Source organism: Salvelinus fontinalis, chromosome 25 (assembly GCF_029448725.1).
Source record: "Salvelinus fontinalis isolate EN_2023a chromosome 25, ASM2944872v1, whole genome shotgun sequence".
In the NCBI taxonomy this organism is placed as follows: domain Eukaryota; kingdom Metazoa; phylum Chordata; class Actinopteri; order Salmoniformes; family Salmonidae; genus Salvelinus; species Salvelinus fontinalis.
The window spans coordinates 1,440,884-1,466,890 of record NC_074689.1 but is presented as its reverse complement, the minus strand read 5'-3'; the positions used below and the strand labels follow the sequence as shown (position 1 = coordinate 1,466,890).

Below are 26,007 nucleotides of genomic sequence, written 5' to 3'. Positions count from 1 at the left end.
CCAGCGCCTCCACCAGCATAACCAGGGTCTCCACTACTCGCCCCCTCTTCACCCGGTCCCAGTGGGATTCATCTCGCCCTTCCCCGGGAGTATGACGGGACGGCTGCACGCTGCCAGGGTTTCCTGTTACAGCTCGACCTTTACCTGGCAACCGTCCACCCGGCTCCTTCAGGTCATGAGAAGGTGTCCGCCCTCGTCTCGTGCCTCCCTGGGAAAGCCTTGGAGTGGGCCAACGCCGTGTGGGGAGAAGGAGATGCGGCGCTGGACCATTTCGAGGATTTCACCCGCCGCTTCCGGGCAGTCTTCGACCATCCACCCGAGGGGAGAGCAACGGGTGAATGTCTCTTCCATCTGAGGCAGGGAACGAGGAGCGCCCAGGAGTTCGCCATGGATTTTCGGACCCTGGCCGCCAGCGCAGGATGGAAGACACATTCACCCGATCGACCACTATCGCTGCAGTTTGCGCGAGGACGTCCGTCGGGAGTTGGCCTGCAGGGACACCCCTCTCACTTTCGACCAGCTGGAGGACCTGTCCATTCGGCTGGATAACCTGCTGGCCACCCGCGGATGTCCAGATCGGGTTCTATCGGTTCAATCCTCCAACACCGCCGCTCCGGTACCCATGGAGCTGGGAGGTGCTGTGCATTGGGAGACTGGAAGAGGTTCCGGCTCGTGCACCATCTGTGGCCGCAGAGGTCACACTGCCGGTCGGTGCCGGGTTGGTTCCTCTGGGGATCACGGCAGCAGGCAGGGCACTCTAGCGTCATCCCAGGTGAGCCGGCACCCTTCTCACCCAGAGCGCTCTGTTGTACACATGTTTTTGTATATTTCTTTCCCTGAGTTTTCCCCGCATTCCCATCATAAGGCGCTCGTCGATTCAGGCGCTGCTGGGAATTTTATAGGCAGATCGTTCGCCCTTAGTTTAGGGATCACCATTGTTCCCGTGGCTGTGCCCTTCCCCGTTCACGCCTTAGACAGTCGACCATTAGGGTCAGGGTTTATTAGGGAGGCCACAGCTCCTCTGGGTATGGTGACGCAGGGGGTCACAAGGAGAGAATTAGTCTCTTCCTCATTGACTCTCCTGCGTTTCCCGTGGTGCTAGGCCTACCCTGGTTAGCTTGTCATGACCCCACTGTTTCTTGGCAACGGAGGGGTCTCACAAGGTGGTCGCGAGAGTGCTCGGGGAGGTGTTTAGGGGTTTCCGTTGGTGCTACTACAGTGGAAAGTCCAGACCAGGTCTCCACCGTGTGCATTCCCCCTGAATATGTTGATTTGGCTCTCGCCTTCTCCAAAAAGAAGGCGACTCAATTACCACCCCATCGATGGGGCGATTGCCGCCCTACAGACTGCGGAGGCCTTGTTTACGCACGTCTTCCGGTACTACGGGGTGCCTGAGGATATACTGTCTGATCGAGGTCCCCCGTTCACTTCGAGGGTCTGGAAGGCGTTCATGGAGCGTCTGGGGGTCTCGATCAGCCTTACCTCAGGGTTTCATCCCGAAAGTAATGGGCAGGTGGAGAGAGTGAACCAGGATGTGGGCAGGTTTCTGCGTATTGTCGTATTGCCAGGCGTTCGTGCCCTGGGCCGAGATGGCTCAGAACTCAAATTCGCCACTCCTCCACTAACCTCTCCCCCTTCCAGTGCGTACTGGGGTACCAGCCGGTTCTGGCGCCTTGGCATCAGAGTCAGACCGAGGCTCCTGCGGTGGAAAACAGCGCAGACCGTCACCGCAGTGAGGCCCCGGTGTTGGAACCGGGGGACCGGGTCTGGCTCTCGACCCGGGACCTGTCCCTCCGCCTGCTCTGCCAGAAGCTGGGGCCGCGGTTTGTGGGGCCATTTAAAGTCCTGAGGAGAGTGAGCGAAGTTTGTTATAGGTTACAACTTCCCCCTGATTACCGTATTAACCCCTCGTTCCATGTGTCTCTCCTCAGGCCGGTGGTGGTTGGCCCGCTCCAGGAGTCTGAGGTGCGGGAGGTTCCTCCGCCCCCTCTGGACATCAAGGGGGCCCCGGCGTACTTCGTTCGCTCTATCCTGGATTCGAGGCGTCGGGCGAGGGGCCTTCGGTACCTCGTGGAGTGTGAGGGGTACCGTCCGGAGGAGAGGTGCTGGGTTCCGGTGGAGGACGTGTTGAACCCTTCAATGCTGCGGGAGTTCCACCATCTCCGTCCGGATCACCCTGCGCCTCGCCCTCCGGGTCGTCCCCGAGGTCGGCGTCGGCGTGCTGCTGGAACCGCGTGTCAAGGGGGGGTGCTGTCACGACTTCCGCCAAAGTCGGGTCCTCTCCTTGTTCGGGCGGCGCTCGGCGGTCGGCGTCGCCGGTCTTCTAGCCATCATCGATCCACTTTTCATTTTCCATGTGTGTTGTCTTGTTTTTCCTCACACCTGGTTTAAATTCCCTCAATGTGTTGTGTATTTAACCCTCTGTTCCCCCCATGTCTTTGTCTGGGATTGTTTATTGTAAGTGCTTGTGCACGTGTTGTTTGGTGCGCGACGGGTTTTGTACCCAGCTTATTCTTGTTGTTTTTATGCCGTGGGTTTTGCTATTAAACTGCTCCGGCTATTACCAAGTTCTGCTCTCCTGCGTCTGACTTCCCTGCCACCGATTACGCACCCCCTTACACTAGGCCACCGGAACATTCAATGTCGTCTTGGTAAGCAACTCCAGTGTATATTTGGCGTTGTGTTTTGGGTAATTGTACTGCTGAAAGGTGAATTTGTCTCCCAGTGTAAGATTTTGCCTGTGCTTAACTCTATTCTATGTTTATTTTTATCTTAAAAAACGACCTAGTCCTTGCATACCCATAACATGATGCAGCCACCACCATGCTTGAAAATATGAAGAGTGGTACACAATGATGTGTTGTGTTGAATTGTCACCAAACATAACGCTTTGTCTTCAGATAACGCTTTGTCAAAAAGTAAATTTCTTTGCCACATTTTTCGCAGTATTACTTTAGTGCCTTATGGCAAACAGGATGCATGTTTTGGAATATTTTTATTCTGTATAGGCTTCCTTCTTTTCACTCATTTAGGTTAGTATTGTGGAGTAACTATGATGTTGTTGATCCATCCATCCTCCTATCACAGCCATTACACTCTGTTTTAAAGCCTCCCGAGTGGCACAGTGGTGCATTGCAGTGCTAGCTGTGCCACTAGAGATTCTGGGTTCGAGTCCAGGCTCTGTCGCAGCCGGCCGAGACTGGGAGACCGATGGGGCGTCACACAATTGGCCCAGCATCGTCGGGGTTAGAGGAGGGTTTGGTCGGCAGGGATGTCCCTGTCCCATTGCGCACAAGAAATCCTGCTCTGCCCTCCGACGAACCATCAAACAGGCAAAGCATCAGTACAGGACTAAGATCGAATCCTACTACACCAGCTCTGACGCTCGTCGGATGTGGCAGGGCTTGCAAAGGGATTACAAAGGGAAACCTAGCCGCGAACTGCCTAGTGATGCGAGCCTACTAGGCGAGCTAAATTCCTTCTATGCTCGCTTCGAGGCAAGCAAACTAAACCAAACATTAGAGCACCAGCTCTTCCGGACGATCTCCGTAGCAGATGTGATAAAGACCTTTAAACAGGTTAACATTCATAATTCTGCAGGAGCAGACCGATTACCAGAATGCTTACTTAGAGCATGCGCTAACCAGCTGGCAAGTGACTTCACTGACATTTTCAATCTCTCCCTGAACCAGTCTGTAATACCTACATGTTTCAAGCAGACCACCATAGTCCCTGTGCCCAAGAATGCCAAGGTAACCAGTCTAAATGACTATCGCCCTGTAGCACTCACATCTCTAGCCATGAAATGCTTTGAAAGGCTGGTCATTACTCACATCAACACCACCATCCCAAAGCATACCACCCCCAACAGATCTCTAGGAGATGCAATTTATATTGCATGCCACACTGTCCTTTCCCACCTGGACAAAAGGAACACCTACTTGAGAATGCTGTTCATTGACTACAGCTCAGCGTTCCATGGGACTGAACACATCTCTCTGCAACTGGATCCTGGACATCCTGACGGGCCGCCCCCAAGTGGTGAGGGTAGGCAACAACACTTCCGCTACGCTGACAATCAACACGGGGCCCCTCAGGGGTGCGTGCTTAGTCCCCTCCTGTACTTCCTGTTCACCAACAACTGCATGGTCGTGCAAGTCCTAATCACCAACGACAACAACAGCCTATAGGGAGGAGTTTAGAGACCTGGCAATGTGGTGCCAGGACAACAAAGTATCCTTCAACGTAAGCAAGACAAAGGAGCTGATCGTGTACTACAGGAAACTGAGGGCCAAGCATGCCCCCATTCACATCGACGGAGCTGGAGTGGAGCGGGTCATGAGTTTCAAGTTCCTCAGTGTTCACATCACTAAGGACATGTCATGGTCCAAACACACGAACACAGTCGTGAAGAGGGTACGACAATGCCTCTTCCCCCTAAGGAGGTTAAAGATATTGGTCATGGGCCCTCAGATCCTCAAAGTTCTACGGCTGCAACATTGAAAGCATCTTGACTGGCTCCATCACCTCGTGGTATGGCAACTACTTGGCATCCGACCGTAAGACGTTACAGAGGGTAGTGCGTACAGCCCAGTACATCAAATAAATAAATATATACATATATATTGGTCGCATACACATATTTAGCAGATGTTATTGAGGGTGTAGCGAAATGCTTGTCACTGGTGCCGAGCTCCCTGCCATCCAGGTGGTGTCAGAGGAAGGTCCTAAAAATGGTTAGACTCCAGACACCCAAATCATAGACTGTTCTCTCTGCTACCACACGGCAAGCGGTACTGGAGCGCCAAGTCTGAGACCAAAAGGCTCCTGAACAGCTTCTACCCCCAAGCCATAAGAATGCTAAACAGTTCATCAAATGGCTACCCGGACTATTTACCCAGACTATTTTTTTTTCTTCACTGGATCTATGCACACTCACTGGACTCTACCCACACACCCACACATACTACACTGACACTCCAATACACACACACACACACACACACACTACATACGCTCACACACACAAAACACACACACATAGACACAATTTCATTCTCTTTCATACTCTTCACATACGCTGCTGCTACTCTGTTTATTATCTATCCTAATTGCCTGGTCACTTTTACCCCTACCTACATGTACATATTACCTCAACTACCAACACTGTGCTACTCTGTTTATCATCTATCCTGATTGCCTAATCACTTTTACCCCTGCCTACATGTACATGCAGTATTATTTCCAATTACCTCAACTACCTCGTACCCCTGCACATTGACTCCATACCGGGACTCCTTGTATATAGCCTTGTTCTTGTTATTGTATTGTGTTACTATTTCCTTTTTTATTTAGCTAATTGTTCATAGTTTTTAACTCTGCATTGTTGGGAAAGGGCTCTACACCTGTTGTTTTTTGCACAATTGACAAATACAATTTTATTGATTGATTGAAACAGGGTGATTCCATATAATTTTATAAATGCCGACAGATAATTTGTTCTTTTGACATGGTGGGATCTTTCTGTCGGTAAAATGAATTATGCAATAAATGCCTGTCGAAACACTTTTATGCAGCAAATATTGTTATACTGACCATCATATTGAAGTAAATCTGGAGTCATGCCATGATATTGTTTGTGGTCCTCCATAAAACTAGGGAAACCCATGCAGGTATTGTAACGATTGTCGTCGGGAGAAGGAGAAGAGGACCAAGGTACAGCGTGGTAAGTGTTCATTATTTTATTTAAACAACTGAACAAAACAACAAAAACGACAAACAAACAATTCTGACAGGTGCAACAAACACTAACCAGAAAATAACCACCCACAAACACAGGTGGGAACAGGCTACCTAAGTATGATTCTCAATCAGAGACAACGATAGACAGCTGCCTCTGATTGAGAACCATACCAGGCCAAAGACATAGAAATACAAAACAAGGACAACATAGAACACCAGACATAGAATGCCCACCCAAACTCACGCCCTGACCAACCAAAATAGAGACATAAAAAGGATCTCTACGGTCAGGGCGTGACAGGTATTAGGCTACAGATGCAATAAATTAAACACACCACTGGTGGGAAAATTCGCACCTTTTCTTTATGAAGATTTTAGAATATTCGCATGAAAATATGTCACCAATTGGATGGAAACCTAGCTACAGTTTGTATGTACCCAACCCACACTGTATCTGCCAGCTGTTGGCTAGAGCACACATGTGCAAGACCAGAGTAGGCACATTCGCTCCTACTGTATATAACGCAAGACATAATTAATTTTTTTGCATTTTTTTATTTGGTACATGGGAATATAGCCTCTAAAGTTATTTGTAATTTGAACTATGACCTTCAGCACAGTGATGCCGAAACATTGGTAAATACCCAATAAATTACAGGGAGTTTATATGTGGAATGTGCGACTCTCTTTATTTTGATATCTGCCCTCATCACGCCTTTTTTTCCGCAAACAAGTCTATTTGATGGAAACACATCTTCGGTGGGAAAATGTTTATATTGTTTTTATGCAGCTTTTAGAATATTCATATGTATATCTGTTGTCAATTAGATGGAATCCTAATAATTGAGATAAAGTATGTGCATAGATATGCATTGAAAATTGTTATTATTGAACATGTTTAAATCAGATAATAATTTACTTTGTTTATTAAAATGATTATGAAATTCCCACAGTTTTAAGCCTATTTTATGTGACATCTGTCTGTAGATTCTGGAGGCTCTTTTTTTCAAGGTTAAATAATTTATTTGTCGTAGCTCGATCATATCTTTGCAAATGATGCCTGAAAACGTGTTGGTAACCGTCTACCATGAATGAGGTCACATACAGTATCAGTCAAAAGTTTGGACACAGGTTCAAGGGTTTTTCTTTATTTGTACTATTTTCTACATTGTAGAATAATAGTGAAGAGATCAAAACTATGAAATAACACATACATATATCATGTAGTAACCAAAAAAGTGTTAAACAAATTAAAATATATTTTAGATTCTTCAAAGTAGCCACCCTTTGCCTTGATGACAGCTTTGCACACTCTTGGCATTCCAGCTTCACCTGAAATGCTTTTCCAACAGTCTTGAAGGAGTTCCCGCATATGCTGAGCACTTGTTGGCTACTTTTCCTTTACTCTGCGGTCCAACTCATCCCAAACCATCTCAATTGGATTGAGGTCGGGTGATTGTTGATGCCAGGTCATCTGATGCAGCACTCCATCACTCTCCTTCTTGGTCAAATAGCCCTTACACAGCCTGGAGGTGTGTTTGGTCATTGTCCTGTTGAAAAACAAATGATGGTACCACTAAGTGCAAACCAGATGGGATGGCGTATCGCTGCAGAATGCTGTCGTAGCCATGCAGGTTAAGTGTGCCTTGAATTCTAAATAAATCACAGACAGTGTCACCAGCAAAACACCCCCACACCATCACACCTCCTCCGTCTCACAAAGACAGCAGTTGGAACCAAAAATCAAAAATTTTGACTCATCAGACCAAAGGACAGATTTCCACCGGTCTAATGTCCATTGCTCGTGTTAAGAAGCAAGTCTCTTCTTCTTATTGGTGTCCTTTATGTAGGGGTTTCTTTGCAGCAATTTGACCATGAAGGCCTGATTCATGCAGTCTCCTCTGAACAGTTGATGTTGAGATGTGTCTGTTACTTGAACTTTGTGAAGCATTTATTTGGTCTGAAATTTCTGAGTCTGGTATCTCTAATGAACTTATCCTCTGCAGCAGAGGTAACTCTGCCTACCCTGTGGCAGTCCTCATGAGAGCTAGTTTCATCATAGCGCTTGATGGTTTTTGCAACTGCACTTGAAGAAACTTTCAAAGGCGTTAAAGGTTAATTGGTGGAATTTCATCCTTCTTAATGCGTTTGAGCTAATCAGTTGTGTTGTGACAAGGTAGGGGTGGTATACAGAAGGTAGCCCTATTTGGTAAAAGACCAAGTCCATATTATGGCAAGAACAGCTCAAATAAGCAAAGAGAAACAACAGTCCATCATTACCTTAAGACATGAAGGAACATGTTAATTGAAATTCATTCCAGGGACTATCTAATTTGTATTTTAATAAAAATGTTATGTGACCTTTTTTAACTAGGCAAGTCAATTAAGAACAAATTCTTATTTACAATGACGGCCTACCAAACGGCAAAAGGCCTCCTGCGGGGACGGGGGCTGGGATTAAAAATAAAATAAAAACATAGGACAAAACACACATCACGACAAGAGAGACAACACAACACTACATAAAGAGAGACCTAAGACAACAACATGGCATGGCAGCAACACATGACAACAGCATGGTAGCAACGCAACATGGCAGCAGCACAACATGGTACAAACATTATTGGGCACAGACAACAGCACAAAGGGCAAGAAGGTAGAGACAACAATACATCACGCAAATCAGCCACAACTGGCAGTAAGAGTGTCCATGAGTCTTTGAATGAAGAGATTGAGATAAAACTGAAGCTGGTTGAGAGAATGCCAAGAGTGCAAAGCTGTCATCAAGGCAAAGAAGAATATATTTTGATTTGTTTAACACTTTTTCTGTTACTACATTATCATAATTTTGATGTCTTCACTATTATCTACAATGTAGAATAATAGTAAAATAAAGAAAAACGCTTGAATGAGTAGGTGTGTCCAAACTTTTGACTGGTACTGTATCCATCTGTCATCGGACCCGCTTTTGCCAACCTGTGTTATTACATTACGCATTTGCTGAATTCGGCTGTGCAGTCTGTCTACTTCGCTTTCATTACCGCTAGATGGGGCAATTTATTAAGCAACAAAGTAGAGCGTTTTCAACCTTTCAACATAAAGCCAACCTAGCCTGACTGACGCGGCCCTCGGGAGAGCTGTGAACACACAGGTCTGGAAAGGAGGCCGGTTGATGCAATATTCGCTCAGAAGTTGTGCGACGGGTTTCATTTCTTCTGTCAATTTTTTTTATTTTTTTGAAAATGTGTTTGAAATAGAAAATCCAACTGTTGTAATGGAAGGGGGCGGCCTCGGGGGCTGTGCATGTGGGGAAAACACAGCCTTCTTCATTATTGACACATTGTGCCAACAACATCAAAGAGCCATTCCAGACTCTGAAGTCAGAATGAAAACCAGAATAAAGCCAACCCTCTTCTAAAAGTTATATTGAAGACCTCCTACCCCCTTGGGGTCGCTATTACCTATTTGCAGTTTGGGTGTTTGCCGGGCTAGGGAGGGAGGAAGAAGGAACCAATTGGTGCACTTGATTTTATTTTCCTGGATATGTGTGGCTTCACTGACCGGCGTATGCAGCCCTATCAGTGTCGGGCGGTAGTTGTCCTCCAAAAAACTAAGGCCGATATCATCTCTATTCATTCTAGCAAATTTGATTTGGATGTCTATTCATTCTAGCTAAATATGAAGGAAATGCTGAGTAGCCACTAGGCATGCGTGTAAGATGAGCGAGGTGTCAGTTGTAAATCTAGCACACCCAGCTCCAAACAACAATAAGGAGGAGTCAGTGGTAGCGCCCTCCACCACATTCTTATATCGCCACACACCCGGTCGGAGTGAGGAAACTCCCGAGCAGAATATTTTGCGACAGAGGATTGCTTCAATGTTTGCTAAATGAAGGAGTCAAAAGCCCAAACACCTCGGACTTGTTCTGCGTGGCATCCCAGGCGTGCACAGCTAGTCACAAAAGCAGTGGTACCTCCAGTTTAGCCCTGCCCAGCCTCACACACCCCACCGGCCTGGCTCAAGGAGGGAGGGAAAATAAGATTGTTGTTAGTGTGGGTTCAATAGTTGTTGCTTTACACGTGTCACGACTTCTGGTTATTGTTTTCAGTGCAAACAGCTTTTGAAAGACTGCCCAGAATTGGTTTCGAATTTGGACGTTTGTTTCCGTAGACTAAAGAGGCACGAGTGCTCACAAGCTAGTAACGTTAGCGACACAAGACGAGTTCCATCCCTCCAGACGCAACTTCGAGAGGCCATTCAATGTGCCTACATTGGACTATTTCCGATAATGCAACAGCCTGTCATATTTTACGGATCAGTTTTATCGCATTGAGCAACATAACACACATGTGTAACGGGGAACCATATAATATTTGCCAAGCTAGCTAGTAAGCTAGCCATCTTGCTAGACAGGTCAGCTTCCTTGTATCAAATGGCAAACTGTCTAGTACTAGTAGCTAACGTTAATGATGGCTGGACTGCTTTGTCAGAACTATGGAAATGAAAACGTTAGTTTGTTTTAAAGTACGTTTTTTTTATTTTTTATTAGCAAACCGTATATAATTTGAAGACATTGACTCCAAACACGGAAGCTAGTTGTCGTATTTTTTAAATGTAATCTATCACATTTGAGTCGCCGAGAGCCAACAAAAGACTCAATTTTGGATATCAATTGACGAGACGAATTATTTCTGTGTCCCTGGTTTTAACTGGATTTGGCCTACCCTTTTGGTTCGACGCGGGATTTCGACGTCCACTCATCTGTCACGTCGATATTTGTATACATTTTCCTATCCCTCCACAACCTTTCCCCGTTTCTCTCTCCGATGCGGAGTGCTGAGTAACGCCGGCAACCAAATCGATAACGGCGGCCGGACATGCTGAAGTGTATCCCTTTGTGGCGTTGTAACCGCCACGTCGAGTCGGTGGACAAGCGACATTGTAATTTGCAAAATGTCCCCGACGAGATATTTCGCTACAGCCGCAGTCTGGAGGAGCTTCTCCTCGACGCTAACCAACTCCGAGAACTACCCAAGGTAAGCAACCAGTGATTTTCATTAGCACATTGTGGCCTATCCTGGCTATCCAAATCATTATGCATGGTCAAATCAAGGCTAGCGGACTAATCTCCACTCTATCAATGCATGCAACTATGAGCAACCCCCATGGAACAGGTGGCTGATGTTTTGATTAAACATCTGGCAACATCAGTATAATTAACTGAGAATATTAACTAACTAATCCCGTAACGCAGGAACAACATACTGTTTATTTAGAATGTGGTTTAAATGCCTTTAATTAATATTCCAAACACCATATTGGGTGAGTGTTGTAGCTACTTTCATATTCTGGGGGCTACGACTGTATACGCGGGAAGGTATGATGCTACCTTTTATGTCCTCTTATTCTTGTCAATGGTTACTCAATGCGTGTGTCATCAAAGTAGCTGAGAGAGGAGGTGTGTACCATCAGGCTGGCTGCTCAGAGCAGCTGACAGCACATTGTCAGCTGACAGCACATTTGATAACAGCAGAGAATAGGAATCAGAGGAGAAACGGGTCTCTGCCTTCCTTGGATGCTTGCAGTGTGGAGTCAAGCAGAGGCGGCTGCTGCTTCAGAGTGGAGTGGGCATGCTGCATGATATCAAATGTGCAGACGGGCTCAGCAGATGAAAGGAGTCCGCTGGCCTGCACTACGTTGCCCGCAGTAACGGCACAGGCCGGTGGGATTGGAAACCCATTCACACTACTCCTACATGACAAATGACATAAGCTCTGCTGGCATGCTCCTCGTGTTTATTTTTAGGGGAGCTGGATGGTTATCTGGCTGTGCACTATGTTCCCCTCCAGCTTCCAACACTCATTTACACCAGAGCACTGGGGCGACCTGACTTTCGCCTCGTTATGCCGCTGTGTTCATTGTTCTGCTACGGGATAAGGGAATGGCTGTGCAAGATAATGGACCTCAAGTTCATCAGAGATGTGTTGCTGCTCAGAAATGCTGAGACAGGCTCTCAGACATGAGCCACCACCATAGTGGTGGTGGGGAGAGTGGCACAGTCACCAGTAGTTCTTCTGTCGTGTCGACAACCCATAAGAAGCTACGCTAAGCTACGCAAAGTCCACTGAAGTGTGCAGGACCACAAGAATCTCTGGAGAGTTTGAACACCTGTGTAAGTAGTCACTAGTCTGTCACTTGTAGGCCTAAGTATTCTGCTTAGGCTGTTGATAGTCTAACACTTGAGTCATGCCCTGAGTCCCAGGCCATTATATTAAGATATGCAAGCCCCAGTACGAAAGGTAATGAATCACAAATTGCATTTATTACTTAAGTTAGCAGAGAGAATGCAATTGTTCACAATCTAATCCAGTCAAAAACACAATCTGATTTGTCAACCAAGACCTCAGTTGCACTCGCTCTTAAAATGTCACTCACCTTTTGCCTGAGTTTTGTACACGGGGATGAGAGGGACCGTGTGTGTGGCCGTTTGTGCTGACTTGGCCAAAACGCTCTGTTTATGACTAAGCGGAGCGAGCTGAGACTTGGCTCAGTCCCCTATGTTCACTGGAGGAAGGACACAGACAAATAAAGGGAGAGGCGGGTGTTGGGGAGTAGCTCAGTATAGCTCTAGGACTCACAAAAGCAGACGCAGACATCGTTGTTTAATATTCAACCCGGCTGCTAGTTAGGCTAGATGCTGACTGGGGTTTCCTGACACAGCTCAAGGCTGCTGTGGGGGGCTGTATCCAGGAGTGCATCGCATGGTCTGCTTGACTCAGCATGGCTGGGCCTGGCGGTGCAGGGGACCGTGAGGCTGGCAGAAGACATACACTCAGGACCACTAACACGGCACTGTAATTAGCCGAGAGACACAAATGTGGTGTGACAGAGCAGGTGGCCGTGTTGCGTGCAGACACAAAGCATATGGTCCCCTTGCCTGCATTTATATAAAGGCTGCGGAGAGTGGGGGCCATCAGAGGTCACACCCATAATAGGCCGTGTGGAGAAAACATGGCAATAATGGTGAACGCTCAAACCGTAATAGAATTGTGAGCTCTCAGTCATCTCATTTGGTATCTCCTTGTCATGCTATGATGGCTATTTATGGCATCTCTAGCTCTCTACAGTTATCCTATCCTTTTTACACACAATTTAATTTAGAATTGTTGCGCAATGATTGGCATATAAAAGCACGTTTCACTCCAGCAGCAACAGAAGCTGTAGCAGCAGCACTCGCTTTGTCTGACACATTTTCGCTTCAACTAGGCTCTGTCTGTATGCTCGGCTATTACCGGCTAAAGGAAACCCTGGTCTGAAAGGATAGAATTCATGGAATGGACCTATGTTTGAAATAACGCCCGCCGTGTTCAAGAGCATGTTGCGTCTCAACTGAGGGCTGGCACAGCACAAAAATCTCAAATCATGTGAAGTAAGGGTCTACAATGCAGCATGTGAATATGGATATTTTGGGGTGGAATTTATGTGTTTTTAGATCATTGATGTGAAAGACATGCTCCAGAACTTTGGTGATTACTAAGTTGTTGTTTTTTTATTTTTTTATTCTGCATTGGGCTGGATATATCAATATGTAGTTCATAAATGCATAATCTATGAGCAGAATTACTGTTTTACCTCAATTAGCCACAAAATCCCTAGTTTGAAAGCGACTGTTTCTCTGAAAACTGTGCTGTGCCATTTTCTCCCATGTGGGCCAGTCCCCTACCAATTAGAGTTCAACCAATGATCTTCAGCCCTTTGCCATATGAGTGACAGCTAGCAAGAGGCACACACAGCAGAGCGAGAGTTTACTGTATGTAAAGTAGTGCACAATTTCTGGGAACCACTTTTTGTTCATGAGCGCTACTTTCAGAACTATTGGCTAAAAAGTATACAAAAGTACAGAAGAATCTCTTGAAAGGTAAAAAAAAAGTTATTCTTTATTAAAAAAATAAAATAGTTTGACAACCCTGTTTGTAAGCTTTTCAATTATATCAAATTCAACTGTTTATCTTTTCCAGTGTGGGGTATGCAAAATGGGTCAACTTTGAGCACCTTTATATCCTCAATGTTTTGACATTCAGGTCCAAAAAGTCACTTTCTGACAACTTCTTCCATGGGCAAGCATGCATGGAAAGTTTTGTTTGAATCATAAGGGATGCTGTCAAAAAGCGATTGAATTCAAATGGATTTACCCCAAAGAAAAGCATCTTTTCAGTTATGATTTCAATTGCCTTTTTTCAACTACTACAGACACCTCTCCTGGTAACAGCCTACGGTGGTGACCGAATGGAGAGATTGTGGGTGTTATTGCACCACCAAGTGTTCCAGCTCTCATTGACAATAATTGGCTCGCACCACCTTCACAAGTGTCACTGTGGAGATTGGCCACTGCAGCAAACCTGAAGCCAGTGCTCCGTACACAGACCCGATGTCTGTACCCAAGCTGTCAACTTTTGTTTTTCCAAGTCTGCTTGAGTAATGCTCAATGACATTTGGCACACACAACCCATGATGAGGCATTACAATTCTCCATACAGTCAAGATGGAAAATTGGATGTACTATGTAATGAGGCAAATTAGTACTATAATGGGGATTGTGGAGTGTAGAGGGGTAGATTTTCTTTATAGGTTTTGGAAGGGGGTTTAACAGTGTGAACAGATGGAGATTCAGATGCCTTGACAGGGTCTTAGGTTCAACTGTGTTTCTTGAGCCCCACCTGGCAACCCTAGTTTGTGTGCTGTATTGCCTTTTTCAGTTAAGCATTGCATGGGAAAAATACATGTTTTATCAAATGGTTCCAGGTTGTTTTTCCTGATAAGGTTGTTTCTTTAGAAATATTATTCAGCAGTGTATTACACTGGAAGAACAAAATTACATGTTGGGACAAGTTGTTCAACCCTATCAGCTCAAACAGAAAGCGCTACACACAGGCTGTCTTGGCACAAAATGAGGCTTGCCTCCATAGAACCTCTCTTCTGGGGTGTATTCATTACGGAAACGTTTACCGTTGAAGAACCAAACAGAAGCAAGCGAAACGGGGAGGAACATACCTGAATTTGTCCAATAGAAACTCTAGGTTGAATTTTCAATTTGGAATAAACTGTTTTGGATGCAAAACTATTGCAACCAGGGCATAAAATGTACTTTTTGGTCCATCAGCCACAGAGGCAGCCCCCCCCCAAAAAAATTCGCTAAAATTACACCAAACGGATTAGCATGCTTTGTAATGTTTCTAAAACAAATGTATTACTAGTAAAATGTATTACTTTGTTCCTGTGAGGTTGAGTCTGATTTAGTAGAAGCTTCTCTTCACTAGCAATTGAAACTCAAACAGAAAAACAACTTAGCCTAGTGAACAAAACAACGTAAATAGCCAAGAAACAAGGACAAAGTATCACTTTGTTTCAAGTAAATTAGAATAACTTTTATGCCTGTGCACAGCACTTCTAAAAATGTATCTTTCACTCAGCTCTTCACATGCCACAGCCCCCAGCCAGGCAGTGTTTCAGCGCGAGGTGGGATAGGCTGTATAGGATTCGTAGTTCTTTGATTTTGTGTAATTTACCAGCTAGGAAACGAAACTGTGGAAATACTTTGAAAACAGCTACTGCAGCATTTGTTACTATTAATGTGATCGTACTTGACTATTTCTATCCACAAACTGGAGCCCTGACCACCCGCCAATGTGGCTGGTGAAATAGACCCACCGATGCAGGTGGCGGGTGTTAATTTTAGGCATAATGATTACACCCCTTTACTATACAGAACCCAGAAGGACCCTTGGAGAGCGTAGTCAGGAATTCCAACTCACGCCCACGTGTTCTGAGCCCTTAACATCAAGCCCCAGCTCTGTTTTCTCATTACGCAACGCTTAATCCTCACTATTCCTTAATGCGTCTTTTGTGTTGCTAAGTAGGGCTCCTCGGTGGTTTCCCCAAATACCACTGCCTCTTAATGCCAATGAATTAAACACAGAATGGAATTAGTCAGTTTCAGCACTCCTCTATCTCCAGTGTGTCTCTGAGAAGCAGAGGGTCATTAGACCTTCTCATGGGCAATTGTCTCTGTCAATGATTGAAGATGAACCGGTCATGTAAAGCGGATCGCTCATCCCCAAGCTTTTGGACAGCTTCATCTGCTTTTCCTTTTCATGCTAACAAGGACAAGGCACTTTGCTGCATGCTGCAAAGCCGAAGTGGGACAGTGCGTGAAGCGGGGCAGTATGAGTAGGCTACTGATATTTCGGGGTGGGGCAGTGCATCAAGGCGGGGCAGTTTGAGTAGGATACTGATATTTCCTTGGGTTGTTTGGCATGCAAAATGACTTGTAGATCAATGACTGACAACACGGTTACATGCTTAGTTCGATATTGATGAAGCAGAAGCATCAGTTGTCACAAAATATGATGTATTTTCGAAAGGTAGAAAGTAATATGAGCAAAATGTTAGTGATTCGTAACTTTCAAATCGATTTCTGACTGATGCATGCTATACTTGGATCCGTTTGGAATCTGCGGACCAATGTAGTCAAATCTTAAACATTTTCTTAAACACCTAGCCCTCTCCCAAAAAGTATGCTCCTTAATGGCCCACAGGTGCTCCACTTAAAAATACACAAAACTCACCACCCCCCCTTTTGTTTTTTTAGCTCCACAAGTTCAGCATTAAAGTATATCCTAATGTCTGGCCAGGCATAAGAAGTGGTGCTCTGCCAGAATCTCTTGACCTAGCCTAGGCCTACACTGTGCAGATCCTGATTCCATAAAGTGCTGTACAGATTTGTATATCCCCCTCTATTCCAGCCTCTGTGACTCTGTTAGCTGAACTAGGCCATGGCTGGTGATAATTCAACCTGCCACTGGTCCTCTCTGCGGTAAACCCACATTAGTTCCCCCCCCTTCCCCTGGCTCTGTCTGTCTCTCAAGGCAGTAAGTTTCCCAGAAGCATGGGAAAGTACACTAAAGGACTCTTCCTTTAGTCTGCATCTCTTTTGATGTAGTTTGGTTTTATGGATCTCTCGAGGCTGACATTGAGACTGCTGCTGAGAGAAAAGTATGCACTGGCCAATCCAGTCGTCAAATCAAAGTCGAACGTCCTCATTGTGTACATGTGCACAATCAGTAAGCCGTGTCCCACTTCTGAGAAGAGCTAAGTATGTGAAAGGTAACTAGAAGTGAGGAGCCAGTAGAGAAGCATTGTGAAGAGGTCGAGGCCCCTCTAATGCAGAGGCACATTCAACAGGTTCCTTTGTCTGAGATGATGACCAGCTGGTCCCACATCCTGCCCCACCCTCCCATTTTGAGATGTTTTTTTATTTATTCCGGAGATGGATTAACACCACTAACCCCACCCCAGAACACAGAGCAGCCAGGCAGGCTGAGTGATGGTGTCGGGTGGAGAACAGCCAGCCAGGGAGGCTGTCATGGCTCTAAGAGCCTTGCCAGCCCTAGGGAGATACTGCTGCAGTCGTTCTGCGTGGCGCTTGCGTGCATACAAACCCTCCCGGAGAAGTTGTACCTTTTTTCCCCCGGTAAACACACCGACACCAGCCTGATGGGATCAATGAGCATTACTATCAGGGCAGTGTCAACCATAGATGGGCACTTGTATACATCTGTTATAAATCTCACGTCTTTCCTCCTGCACTCTGCCCCTCAGTCACCACCACCAAGGTAAACAATGGGCCATGGCCGTGGTGACGGGCGGCTGGTGTTAGCAATAGCGGAGAGCATCTGTGTGCACGGATGGTGCGCACCGATAGGAATGATGTGCCATAGGATCACTAAGTACACAGAAACAGGGTTTAGGGGACATGAACTCATGGTGGCCTCGCAATGTGACACCATTCTCTCACGCTCTTTGTTTCTCTGTGCGTTGGTTTGGGTATTTAAAGTCGGTCTTAGGCCTCATTGGTCAAGTGCAGTGACCTGCCTGACACTGACCGGTCTCAGGTGGATGTGAGTCGTGGCCTAACGGAATGCTTTGTCTGACAAAATTTGCTTGCCGGGCCTTATAGGTGTGCAGCATGACATGGCATGTACCGTACAATAGAATCGTAACAAACATTTCTAATGTCAAAGTATTTGTCATCCTCAATTTAACCCAGAGGGCCCTCTGTATTCCCACTTTTGAAATCTGTAGCTTCGGGCCTAATTAATTTATTTCAGTTGACTGATTTCCTATTATGAAGTGTAACTGAAGTCTCTGAAATTGTTGCGTTTGTTTTTGGTTCGGTGTAGCTTATATGCGTCAATGAATAATAAGCATCAACTAATGAGATGGGCAGGAGATATGCTATTGATTTTCTGCGATCACACAATAGAGCCCACCCATAAATCCTGTACCATTGAGCCCCACCAGCGCCCTCCTCCCCCCAAAAGCATATATTTTCATCCTTCAATGTAGCAAGAACACTGCAATGAATGTGTTTTGCTCTGAGCACTGAACCCTTTGCTTAATGTCTGTGTCCCGCTACGTCACAGTTGTTCACTCTGGTTCTTGGAAATCTGTTCAAAATGGTTTGAAAAGGGCAGCCAGAGTTATTCCCGAAAAGTGTTGACAGGGTGTACAGCATTGTTTTTAATCCAACACTGTGTGGATTTTCTTGTCGTACTATAGTGAGAGTTAACTTATGCAAACAACTATTATTCTCTCCTACTTTTCTGTTTGAGAGGTGGCTTAAGCCAGGCTTGTGAGTGACTAAGTACCGTACTGTATCTTTCTGAGTAGGAGTGTGTATACTGTGAGTAATTAACCCAGCATGGCCCTCTGAGCTCACTAGTACATGATGCCAGCAAGAGGAAATGCAGGAATGACTGGAATCTGAAGCAATCTGCCTGCCCTGCCTTCTGTGAGCCTGAACCCTCCGTCAACCACACTGATCCTAGTTAGTCTTTATTCCTGGCTGAACGGGCCACACACACAGAGTTCTTTACGCCTGCTACTAAGCCATGCGCGCGCACACCGTTTTACGTGGTGCACACTAGATGCAATCACACGTCGACAAACACAGAGGAGCTACATACAAACGCGCATGTTCCCGAGAACTTCCAACAGAGGCACATTTTTCTTCAACTAATCAAACTTGACTTTATTTTTGGCAGTATTCAAATGAAGGCGCTCGAATTCTCATTAGACTTTAATTAAGCCGGCCTCTTTACTCCAGGGGGTTTCACACAACCGGAGCCTGGGTAAGGAGCTAAGCTGGCAGAATGTAGGAGACATTTAGCCATAGCTATTCAAAGAGCTGCATGGTTTAATCAGCCCTGTTTGGTAATGAGATGGTTAATCCTGCCCAACATAGGACCCAGGAAGACCGCTCAGCCTACACTAATGCTTTGGAAATTATACAGGAAGGCTGTCAATACTCAACTAGACAGCATAATGTTTGAGGGGTTAGTGGTATAGAAGTTGTTTTACCTGAAGTGCATGTTCGCAGATATAACACTTTTATGATAATGTGGATACCATTGGTCAACAGTAAGGATTCTTCAATAGTCTTTGTCATTCAATGAAACGACTGGTTTTCGTGGTTTTTCATTGAGAAATACTGCACCAAACATCTTAGTTAGATGTAAAATTCCACGACTAACCTCTCCTCTGCAAAAACGTCAAAATTAATGACAGATTTCTTGAGTGTTTTTTTTAAGCGAAGGAATTTTAAGGGAGTCTCCTCCCTCCCAGCCTCTCTTGCTCCTTGTCCTCTGTTAGTCCCAGCCGTCAGCCTCTGTAGGTCCCATCTTGTCAGTGCTGGACAGTGCAGCTGCTGGAGGGGCCTGACATGGAGCTTAGAAGCTCTGGCAGCCACTGCACTAAAGTGTATTCGTTAACCTGCTGTACTGAGGCAAGCCTCGACTGTGCTGAGGCCCTGTTTGACCCCCAGCTAGCACCTTACCTCCCATCCCTTCGTTGTCAGCACTTACACCAAAAATGGATGATGATAATGTCAAAGTGTGCACCGTTGGGGCATTTTTATTTACGCACAGACTGACGCCCTCTAGTTCCTCATAATCCTTCTCACCACTTATATCAGAGGCCAGCTGGTCGGTATAGGGTGACGTTTTCCCTAGATGCTGATCTTGGGTTAGTATTTTCCCCGCTAATGGTTCGGTTTTGGGAGTGAAGCTGATCCTAGATCTGTGCCTAGGAGAAAAGTAAACCCGGAGATAGAGAGAGTCTGCAGGCAGTGTCGTGGCAGATGGTTAGATGGAGTCTGTGATGAGTGACTCGCAGAGTTGTGTGTCACAGCTGAACTGGTGTGTTGGGACTTGAGGGGTGAAGGACAGGGCAGTGTTTCTTGTGTGGGCACTAGACATACTGTATGCCTGGAGGCTAGGGTATGACCGCTCATTAGAGAGCTCCCCTCTTGAAGAGACCACACACTGGTTTTTCACATGGACTTCATGGACTTCCTATCTGTGGGCTTTATTGGAGTGTTTTAGTGCACAAACCAGGTAGCAAGAACATGTCCTGGACTGAAAATAGCACATTTAAACACATGTAGAGGGACGATCGTGTACTTATCTGTGGGACATCACACACTGGGGAAGTGGACTTCCTGGCCGTGATCCTCTTCTGAGTCGTCCTGGATGGGTGTGTGGAGTCACTACTGTAATTACACTGGCTTCATAATAGCAATTAACGGAATTTCACTGGGAGCCTGATTTTAGTGCCATGATCTTGTTTAAACCACCACTGTACCACATCAGTGTTACTCAATGGCATTACATTGTTTCATCAACTGTATTGCTCTGGCCTCAACCTATCTACAAAAGGCTCGATTCACAATCACATAAACACACAAATGAGGGCCAATGCTGTCAAAGCTTTAATGCCAGATTATAGCATATCTGCATAGACTAGCTAGTAATGGTTTTGTAACAGTTTCCACTGATATTCAATACAGGAAGCTGCATGTTATCTTCTGCCCCAGATAAGCTTGGTCATACTGAAGGAAAGAATAATCAATACTTAGTCATTCAGTCACTCAGCATTCCAGCTCAAGCCATAGTGTCAGTCTAATCATGGATGTTGCTGGCTGCATCTTTTCCTTCCCTCCAATCCAAGCGCTGGTTTCCAGGGAGATGGTTCATTAATTGGGACCTTCCTGGGGATTCATTGAGCTGGGAATTCTGTTTACCCAGCGTATCTAGGAGACACCAACCCTTTACACCACACCCTGTATTCAAGAGCATAGCATGTTGTGCCTCAAACAACGGTGGGCACTACACAAAAACCTCAGATGTAAAATGGGGTCTAAGCTACAACATATGCAAATATGAAAAAAATCTTGAGTTTACGTGTTTTTAGATAATTTACATTTAGGGTTAAATTATTGTATTTTTTTATAAACAAATAAAAAAAGTATAAAAAAGTTTGACAACCCTGTAAGCTTTGTAAGCTTTTAAATTGAGTGGTCACCAACCTTTTCTGAGTCAAGATCACTTTGTGTCAAAATGGACAATGAGATCCACCGCTCAGATATGACTTAAAAACAGAAGCCTATGCAGCATTAACCAATTAAAACCTGTTCTGTAGCAATGAGGTTTGTGCAGTAGGCTATAGGCCCAATACATTATCACTGCATATTGGCTACGCTTGTATTGCCCTGCCAATGTTGTTCTTCTCAGACCATTTTCAAACGATTATTAAAACATTTTAGGTTTATGATCACACTGGGAATAGATCATTTGTTGTATTACTTGTGAGCCACAGCTGAGTAAGTATAATAATTCGTTTATTTTTTTACTGGACTGATGGCCTGCATCGGATGGTCAGTCAGAGTCTGGGAGGGAGCAGCGGTGAGATTGCCTCTCACCCGACTCACCATCCCTCCTCTTCCAGCTAATGGTGAAACTTAAGTCACACTGCATTACTTCTGCCTCATGTATAAATTCATGTTACTCGTATGACCAGAGAAAAATGAAATATTCCTCGATGTTAAAAAGACAAAAGCCGCAAATAATAACACAAGCTTATCGAAACGCCCATTTTATGGTTTATAAAACTGTTGAACAAAGTGTTGCCGGTGCTGAATAATGAACTTTAACATGAAATGACTCAAACAGCAGCTCTTTGCTGTATTCATTGAGTCTCTCTTTAGTCATGGTTTTAAAAGTTTTGAAATCTGACATCGACTTTGCTGTGCGTTCAAGGCTTCTTTTTACAGTCTTTGGCGTGAAACTGTACAGACAGAAACTGATTGGCCAGCAGTAGGCCTATAGGTGCACTTGATTTGCGCTCTGGGCCTATCGGGTAGGTTGAGTTCTACCCTAAGACACATGAAATGGTTCAAAATGGGAACGCTTTGCCTTCCCGGCGCTAGGGCTGTTGAATCAAGTGCACCTACTGTCAACAGTGTGAAACGAAAAATAGGAACGAAAGGCTTTGTCGTTAGTTTTTTTTACAGAAATGTTTGGTGATTGACTAGAAATAGCTTGTAGATAGACCTTAATCGATTGGTGATGACTGTTTTTAAATATTCATTTTAACTGTTTATCTTTTCGTATTGTGAGGTATACAAAATAGGTCAACTTTGATTATCTTTTGAATGTTTTGGCATTCCGTTCCAAGAAGTTACTTTCTGAGCACTTCTACAGTGGGCAAATATGTATTTTAGGTTTTGTTCAAATCAAAAGTGGTGCTCTCAATAGGGATGGGCATTTAAACTTTTTTGATTGAGTACTCGCATGAAAATAAAGAAGCTATTTTTAGAACAAGGGCCACACTGGAAAACAATGTGCACATTTATGAGCCAACAGTGCGCAACAATAGGTAATTTATCATAACCATTACATATTATGAATCCTAATTTATCATAACCATTGCATATTATGAATCCTAATTGCAAAATTGCCTCAGATAGGTGTGTGTGTGTTAAAAAATAAAATAAAAAGTCCCTTTTTCAGGACCCTGTCTATAATACATAAAACCCTGAATAACTGTTTCCCATGCTTGTTCAATGAACCATAAACAATTAATGAACATGCACCTGTGGAACGGTCGTTAAGACACAGCTTGCAGACGGTAGGCAATTAAAGTCACATTTATGAAAACTTGGGACACTAAAGAGGCGTTTCTACTGATTCTGAAAAACACCAAAAGAAAGATGCCCATATACCGGTATTTATACACGGACCTTTTGTGTTTTTACTTTACCTTCTATAACCATATTTAAATGTTTGGTTTGGTAAACGTGATACGCGACCGCTACTTGAGTCGGCCCTCCGCTCTCCCCATGCCGCTTTCCACAGACCTCGTCCCACCCAGTCACTCAAGGAGCGCGTTTGTTGTTGCTTGACCATGAGACTTTCGTTCAGTCTGCAGGGTCAATGCAGCACATATAACAATGTTGATGACAACGATGTTGTTTCCACTTCGATCTTAATATAAATCCACAAGCTTCTACAATAACAATATTAGTTTAGCTGTTTGCAGACGTAAGAAACAGTTTGTATTTTCTTAGCAAGTTAAACTAAATCGTTTTAGCCGCTAATGCTAATAGCTAGTTAACCGGTCAGAAAAAATCCAAACAGTAAAATGACATTACCAATAGAAAATACTATCAGAGATCTGTAGGCTATAACGAGATGCGTAGTGTAACGACCCTGGGTTTATAAGCGCGGATATCGACTCTGCCGGTTGAGCATGCTTTTGGGGCACCGTCGATAGCGCGCTGGACTTGGGGCTAGAAGGTCCAGGGTTCGAGACCTGCTCCCTGCTTGTTTCATTACAGTATGTGTCCGCCCTAACAATGGGAGTGGTCCCAATGTGGAAGACAGGCGACACGTTTAGGCCAAAAATAAGCCCATAGAAATGCATTGGACTTATTTTGGACAGATTTTGGCGAGAGAGAAACCTCTTGCTTCGCCTCTTCCTCTCTGATACTATGCATGCATACAAGGACCGGACATCGTTTCAATAAGAGCATGGAAACATGCAACAATAGCAAGCCTATCGTCTTACAGTCAAAAGGCTATAGCCTATTATTGAACATGCAACTCCTGTAATGAAGCAGCCAATAAAATTTATTTTTCAAGCGTTTGCCTAAAAGCAATTCGCGGAAAAAAGTTCTAACCTGCACATCCAATGCGAGCAGTTCCATATGTGACAGAGATGAACATCTCCGTTAGAAACGTAGAAATATGGGCAATCTAATGGCAGCTACTACGATGAGTTGCTAATATGACTAGGATTGTGCCTTTGACATCTGGACAACGAAAGAAAGTTCATATGAAAACCAATAGAACAGGAGAGAGATGCTGGTTAATGGCATGAGGAAGTAATTATAAAATATTTGCGTTCGTTTCTATGGATGGATTTTCACAAGGCTACTTTGAAGCAAGGTATGACATGCCTCATTTGAAGTAAAGTGAAACGTTCAGGTCCCATGCGCACATTGCAATGTGGTGGGTAACGCGCTGATAGTCAACAGTAAGCAGGCCTATGCATCCGAATGGGAGGCGCGCTTTACGAGTTGAGATTGAGAAATAAAAATAGCTCCTTTTTTAATCGTGCCCACAAGTTTTAAAACGCGATTGCATTTAGAATTGTTATTTGATGCGCAATAACTGAGCACACAAAAGCAGGTTTCGCTACAGTAGCCTACAGTCTATTGATGAGCTATTCTCGTGCTGTCTGTCTGGTAGGCAATGCCGCTCCTCAAAACACGCACCAATGTAATTCCAAATTAACCCATAGACCGATAAGCATGACCGGTCAAATGTATTTTCAGCAGCTACCCGATACGTTAACAAACCTAGTGTCCTGTTGGCATTTTGAAAAACAGTGTAGCCTAGCCTAACAGACAAACAAACATGCCCTGTCCAAGTCGTTTTCAAGGGGCCGCGCCATAATGTTTGAAAAGCTAATCTATACAGGCTACTGTTATTTCATGTGGCAAAAACGAAGAGTAGGCTACCCAGTGCTCGCAAGACTGCCTCGAAGACATTAGTGCCATTAATAGGCTAGGATATTATACATGCAACAGACCTATGACTGAACACACACTTGCATCAGCAGCAAAGAGACAGAGCAGGCAGGCCAGAGGGACAGAGAGAGAGGCAGAAGCATGCTCATATGTTTTGGTAATCTCTTAACTTGCATGCTTTGCAAATTCACCAAGTAGACTAAAGTTTGCCTCTTCCGTTCTGGTTTTATTTGAATTACACAACTTCCCCAGGCCTTTATAGCCTATGCTATAACACGGAAAATAGGGTGCATCTTTCGTTTTAGAAGTGGGGGGTGACAACCTGGCAGGGGGTCCTCCCTCAGATTTTTTGAGGGGGGGGGCATCTGAAGCTCATTTCCTACATTTCTACTAGGGCTATCCCCGTCAAAAAATCTTGGTCCACCAAGAGAGGTATTTTCTTTTGACCAATCGATTAAACCGTGTATTTTCCCATAAAGACGCACCCTTTATGTGCTAATAAGATCAAGTGCTTTCGGAAAGTGGTCTGATCCCTTTTCCACATTTTGTTACGTTACAGCCTTATTCTAAAATGGATAAAAACATATATATTTTTTTATCAATCTACACATAATATCCCATAATGACAAAGCGAAAACAGGTTTCTAGAAATGTTTGCAAATGTATTAAAAAAACAGATACCTTATTTACATAAGTATTCAGACACTTTGCTATGAGACATGAAATTGAGCTCCGGTGCATCCTGTTTCCATTGATCATCCTTGCGATGTTTCTACAACTTGATTGGAGTCCTTTTTGTGGTGAATTCAATTGATTGGACATGATTTGGAAAGGCACACACCTGTCTATATAATGTCCCACAGTTGACAGTGCATGTCAGAGCAAAAACCAAACCATGAGGTCGAAGGAATTGTCCCTAGAGCTCCGGGACAGGATTGTGTCAAGGCACAGATCTGGGGAAGGGTACCAAAACATTTCTGCAGCATTGAAGGTCCCCAAGAACACAGTGGCCTCCATTTCATTATTAAATGGAATACGTTTGAAAGCTCCAAGACTCTTCCTAGAGCTGGCCGCCTGGCCAAACTGAGCAATCAGGGGAGAAGGGCCTTGGTCAGGGAGGTGACCAAGAACCCGATGGTCACTCTGACAGAGCTCCAGCGTTCCTCTCTTGAGATGGGAGAACCTTCCAGAAGGACCACTATCACTGCAGCACTCCACCAATCAGGCCTTTATGGTAGGGTGGCCAGACAGAAGCCATTCCTCAGTAAAAGGTACATGACAGCCCACTTGGAGTGTGCCAAAATGCACCTAAATAACTCGGACCATGAGAAACAGGA

General features: G+C 44.8%; 1 protein-coding gene across 5 annotated transcripts in view; it reads left to right on the top strand.

The window, feature by feature from the left end:
* Positions 1–9,535: 9,535 nt before the first annotated feature.
* LOC129822730 (protein scribble homolog) overlaps positions 9,536–26,007 on the top strand; it is a 127,221-nt gene continuing 110,749 nt past the window's right edge. For 2 of the 5 annotated variants that reach the window (XM_055881073.1, XM_055881072.1), the window contains exon 1: positions 9,536–10,778. In XM_055881073.1, the coding sequence (XP_055737048.1) occupies positions 10,620–10,778 (159 nt within the window). In that variant the 5' untranslated portion in view covers positions 9,536–10,619. The remainder of the gene's footprint in view (positions 10,779–26,007) is intronic. The other 3 variants (XM_055881076.1, XM_055881075.1, XM_055881074.1) reach the window with 2 other exon arrangements.